The 5,592-nt window shown below is 36.1% G+C and overlaps 1 protein-coding gene across 1 annotated transcript in view; it reads left to right on the top strand.

Annotated features, from left to right (window-relative positions):
- LOC138030346 (uncharacterized) overlaps nt 1-2,577 on the top strand; it is a 12,402-nt gene extending 9,825 nt beyond the window's left edge. Inside the window, exon 3 of the mRNA XM_068878272.1 lies at nt 1,455-2,577. Coding sequence (XP_068734373.1) covers nt 1,455-2,122 — 668 coding nt within the window. The 3' untranslated portion in view covers nt 2,123-2,577. The remainder of the gene's footprint in view (nt 1-1,454) is intronic.
- The last annotated feature ends 3,015 nt before the right edge of the window (nt 2,578-5,592 follow it).

The following is a 5,592-nucleotide window of genomic DNA, read 5'->3' as shown; positions in this document are numbered from 1 at the left end:
GATGATACCTCTCCTGTTCACTTCAACCCGTTTTCATTGTTTGACTGCACTTGATGCATTGCTATCAAATTGAAAATGGGCTTTGAAGAGCTGTATAGCTACTGAGCCCTCAAATTTTTATAAACATTAATCCCTTCAAATAGCAGTCCTATACTCCTCTGTCTTAAGTATTTGAAGCACAAAAACCCTCCTACTATATAATAATACTCTTGCAAATAAATGCAACCCCCAGTGGCTTAATCCAGGAATGATTTGCACTAAAAATATTGATAAACAACACTACTGTACATTTACATGTATATTAACTGCGTGGGTATAAGAATTATAATGATCATCGCAATTACATGTAATTTGCAATTTTAAGCAGTATTAACTCTACCATATGAAGCAATAGGAACTGGTAACTTGACATTAACCCTTTGACGTCCAAACCGGCCTAAACCAGCCAGACTTAGTATTTTACTCTGTCTAATGGGGAGCCCCTGGGCGTCAATGGGTTAACAGGTATTCCATTTATATGATAATTCTTGCTGTTGTGCTTGAAAATGGGAGGTCCAGAGGGTGAAATTTCTAGTCCACTCTCTAAGCTTGTGATTTGTCATTTGAAAAATTGAAACACAGAAAGGGCAGCACTGTGCAAAACCATTGCAAGTGACTTTTTCTTCATGACCAAAAATTATTTTGGTTTGTTTTCATTATTTTGCTTACTTTTTTGTTCTTTGCAGAAGGTAAGTGCTCTTTAACTGATTGAAATTTGGCCATGATTTGATTTAGTAAAACACATATCATATACAAAAGTTGTGTGAAATGCCAATTCATATATGTACAACCTTTCAATAACTTTATTGATGCTTAAACATGTCACAGCAATATTGTTTTTGCATATTGTGTGGTTGTGTCATCAAATCATATCCAATTTTCCAGCAGTTAACAGTGCATGACTTTAGCAAAATCAATGACAATAATATTATAATTTGTGAGGTGGCACACAAAAAATGAAGGCACTAATAATACAAAAATAGAGCAAAATCTAACTTTTATCCTCCAGTTTTCATCATAGTATGCTGTTGATTGTCAAAAGTAGGGGGTTTATAACTGACTTTTACATAGAAGTGTCACTTGAAGGGATCAAATTGAAGGGATCAAAGGGATCAAATTTTAGCCTGATGATTTGGCAGAGTTGATGGCGAATCCTCCAATCTCTGTGTCCCAAGAAAATATCTGGTTAACTCGTTTTATGTAAATAATTATTTATATTTCAACTGTACCTATCACCAAAGTAGACAATGTTCCTGACCCTGGGCAAATTACATAAACTTGTCAAATTCCTCACTGAGGACCAAGGGAAAGCAATTTTTTTTCAAACTTCTTATGTATGCATGAAACGTCCTTCCCCCAATTCACCCCACCCTGGAGGGAAATCACTGACAGGTGCATTACAAATTCTTCATCAGCAATCGCACATGACAAAGACTTCCGGGAGGTGCAAGACTGGGCAGTTACCCCATCTTCTTCCAAGAAGCCTAATGAAATATTGGAATACTTAAAGGAACATGTTCGCTATATGATGAATGGAAGGAAAGCTGGTGCAGTTTTCAAGAGGCACACATGTACCACAAAATCCAGGGACGATGATCCAGTTCACAGACAGAAGAATGATTATATCCAGAAACACTTCCGATCTATTTGTGTGAGTGAGGCTTACAAGGATAAGTTGAAAGGTAGAGTTGTTTGTGTATTTGACGACTATCTAACAAATGGACAAACATTTGAAGCACTCAGGAATCTTTTAGTTTCCTGTAAAGTTAAGAAAATAATTTTTGTTTCAGTGGGGAAATTTATGAGAGGAAAAGATAATTGTTATATTCAAAGAGATCATGTTATTCAGGGTGATGTTTATAGTGCAAAATACGAAGCAACCTTTGTACAATGTGAAAGGAGGCCTGTTAAGATAAATAATACTGCTAGGCGCAGTCTGGCAAATCTTGAGAGACTGGCCAGCCATTTGCAGTGTATTGAAAACTTCACTTTACAATGTTTTTTTTTTGTTGTTGTTTTTTTTTTTTTTTTTTTTTTTTGGTTTGCTTATTGGAGAGATTGGAAGCTGGGGTTGGTAAATTGAGAAAAACTTGAAGCGGCGTGAGTTTAATATTGGTTTTGTAGGATATATTGAACCACTGAATGGATTCGTCATAATAAAATTGTCTTAGCTTATTATCTCGAGTGATTTTATAATTGCTTTCAATGCATTGCTCCCACTTGTCAGCGACCACAGTACAATGTTTTCGCCATGTTGTAACCGCAGTAGGTTCAATACTAATATTCTCTGTAAACAGTTTGTAAAACTGCTCGCACGAAGTTTTCTTTAAGTTTAAACTAACATCTTTAGATATCTGAAAGTCGACATTTTCAGAAAACGAGTTCAGTTTTCCAAGATCTAAATGAGTGAAGGCGTAACTTTTCAGAGACGCTGGAATGGCTGTAATGATTTGATAGTATTGCAGAAAATTAACCTTGATGTTATATTTATTACTGAATTCTTGTGGAGATAAATAATTCCCTTGATTGTTTAGCAGATCTTGCACAAACAAGACATTTTTATCACGCCAAGATTTCCAAAACACCGATTTGTTTTCAACGTTGATATCTTTATTATTCCATAATATAAATTCGCGCTGTAGTGGATCTTCACAGTTGCTACGCAATTCTTGAAAGTATTCAAGTAGTTCCCTATAAAATAAGGGAATTTTCTTATCTAACTTTTCGACACTGTAATTGCAATTAAGTAGGAACAAGAGTCCACCATGTTTTTCAAAGTGAGAGTTGGGAATTGCTGTCCAAGTGTCATGTGGATTACTTAAAAGTCTCCCTATCCAACAGAGGCGTAGCGCTTTAATGACAGTCCGAAAACAAGGAAAATTTAAACCGCCCTTAGATAAGGGACGGAACAGAACCTGTCTCTTTACCTTATCACACTTATTCTTCCACAAAAACGCAAATAGTTTCCTCTGAGTCTGTTGGATCGCTGCTTCTGGGACAGAGAGCATTGAAGCAGCGTAAACTAGTTGAGACAAACCTAAGGATTTTGCAAGCATTGTTCTTCCAAAGAGAGTCAAATCGCGCGACAGCCATATATTAAGCTTGGTTTCCATTTTCCTTATTTTAATAAAAAAATTATTTTTGTTATTGCTAACTGCGTCGTGGGAGAGAAAGGTACCCAGAAATTTAATAGGTTCTTTTGGGCACTCGAATTCTACAGGCATTGACTTGTTTTTGCTTGACGAACCAATCCACATGGCTTTAGTTTTCTTTTTATTTAGTTGCAACCCAGACAAAGCTCCAAAAGAGTTAACTATATTCATAGCCTTTCTAAGAGATATGGTATCTTCAAGAATTAGGGTTGTATCATCCGCGAACTGTGAGATCTTGGCATTTTGTCCATCCGGAAGGGGGATGCCCCTGCAGAGTTCATCTTGGCGTATTTTGAGGGCTAACAATTCAACTGATAAAACAAACAAGAGAGGGCTCAGAGGGCATCCTTGACGGACGCCACGTGAGACTTGGAAATAGTTGGTCATAAATCCAGCATTCAGCACACCACTTTCAACATTGTTGTAAAGAATGGATATCCATTTCCTGATATTTGGACCAAAGTTGTATAGTTCAATACACTTGTGAATAAAATTCCACTCAATAGTGTCAAAAGCCTTTCGAAAGTCAATGAATAGAAGGACACCTGGGAGTTTTTTAGCATCTGCGTATTCTATGATGTCATTCAAAAGACGGACATTTTGTCCAATGAATCTACCTTTAACAAAGCCTGTTTGATCAGTATGTATGAGCGAAGATAAAGTTGACTGAATTCTTTGTCCAATAACTTTTGCCAAGATTTTATAATCAACATTAAGTAGAGTTAGTGGACGCCAATTAGACAGCTCAATGAGACAACAGTCGTCTTTAGGTATTAAACAGATCATACCGCGTCTTTGTGAGATTGACAATTGACCTTTAGAAAAGGCTTCATTATATGAATTAAGGAGATGCATGCCGATTAAGTCAAAAAATTTTTCATAAAACTCCTTTGAGAAGCCATCTTCACCAGGGGATTTATTGTTTTGTCACTTTACAATGTAGCTTTGCACAATCCTGCACAAGTCTTTCGCGGTTATTTCATTTCGTTCACTTCGTACAATGTGGGCGAATTATCCTAAAATATTTATACGAGCGGTTTCAGATTAAAAATATGGAATGAAAGATTCGCATTTGTACGCCCACGTAGTCGTTAAAACCTCAAATTGGGGGATTTCACGTTGTTTTTATGCAAAGTTTAAGCCTACTTTTCATATGTCGGAAAAATCCCAGACGATCGGGGATTTTGCAATTTCCCGACCATCCCAGATTTTGCCGACTTATGAAAACCATAAATCGTAGACATCCCCGATGATCTGGGATGGTCGGGGAGGAATCAGGAAGCGTTTCAATTTTCCCAACGTGTCCCAGATTTTAATTTTTTATTCTTTTGTTTCCTTGCAAATTAGCTCTTTTTGTCTTGTTCTTAAACTTAAACGACTTGAACAGGCAACAGGGGTTAATTTGCAAGTGAACAAAAGAATACTAGAATGGTGGCCATTTTGGAATGAGGGATATAACATATGGTAATGATTATTGATATGGTGTATCTTATATCTTTATATATTTTTTTTTTTTTGTACTTTTGAATTGTGCTTGATTATAGAATGTCAACAGGAAAAATTACAACAAATGTCTGTGAACTGGTAGATCTTAAGTGTTAAAGAAAATTTGTGGTGCATTCCCTCATGATGTAATTTCTCTTACACAACTTAAAAAAGCATTTTTCTTCCAACAAATAATGTGCAGCCAAGGATTAGAGTTAATCTCATGACATTTGTTGTATTTTTTTTGCGATATTCATCTACGGCGACAAAGATTGGTATGACCTTGGTTGACCTTAACAAATTTTTCCGCCAGAAAAAATACGGTGTTAAAATTACGCATGCGGTAAACAAAATTCTGAATTTTTTTATGAATAATGGATTAAGAAAAAAACAAACCGCGGTTACAAACATTATTTTGTGTTTTATTTTGTTTGTGTTTTATTCTTATTTGAGACTCAAATGGCCCAGGTCAAAGAATCTTTGAGAATAATGAATTGGTTTCTAGGAACCGATCGCCGACAATTATGTCAAGATTTGCGCATGCTTCATCAAGCGAATCACAAAACAATGACGGATGTGATTTGCAGAAATTTAGTTTTATCCAACGAGCTGGAAAAGGTAAATTGAACACCATATCAAAGATTTGTGAGCTTATGTTTAGTCAGCGCGAAGGGCTACACTGTAACGCTCGAAACATCATCCCAGCAGCGCAGTTTCTTTAGAAAGTAACCTTTTCATTCGTTTTGAATTTGCTGAATTTTGCGTGTAAAGGAGAGCAAAAACGGGATAATGATACATTTAAATTTATGGCGGCTTAACTGCTGAATTAACCCTGCAATGTTTTTGTATAGGAATAACATCTATTGTAAGTAAAGTTTGGAGGGCTCAAGAAGTCAATTTTCTATTAGGTGGAAAT

This window comes from Montipora capricornis, chromosome 13 (genome assembly GCF_036669925.1).
Source record: "Montipora capricornis isolate CH-2021 chromosome 13, ASM3666992v2, whole genome shotgun sequence".
Lineage (NCBI taxonomy): Eukaryota > Metazoa > Cnidaria > Anthozoa > Scleractinia > Acroporidae > Montipora > Montipora capricornis.
The sequence above is the reverse complement of the archived record's forward strand: the minus strand, read 5'-3'. Positions and strand labels throughout refer to the sequence as shown.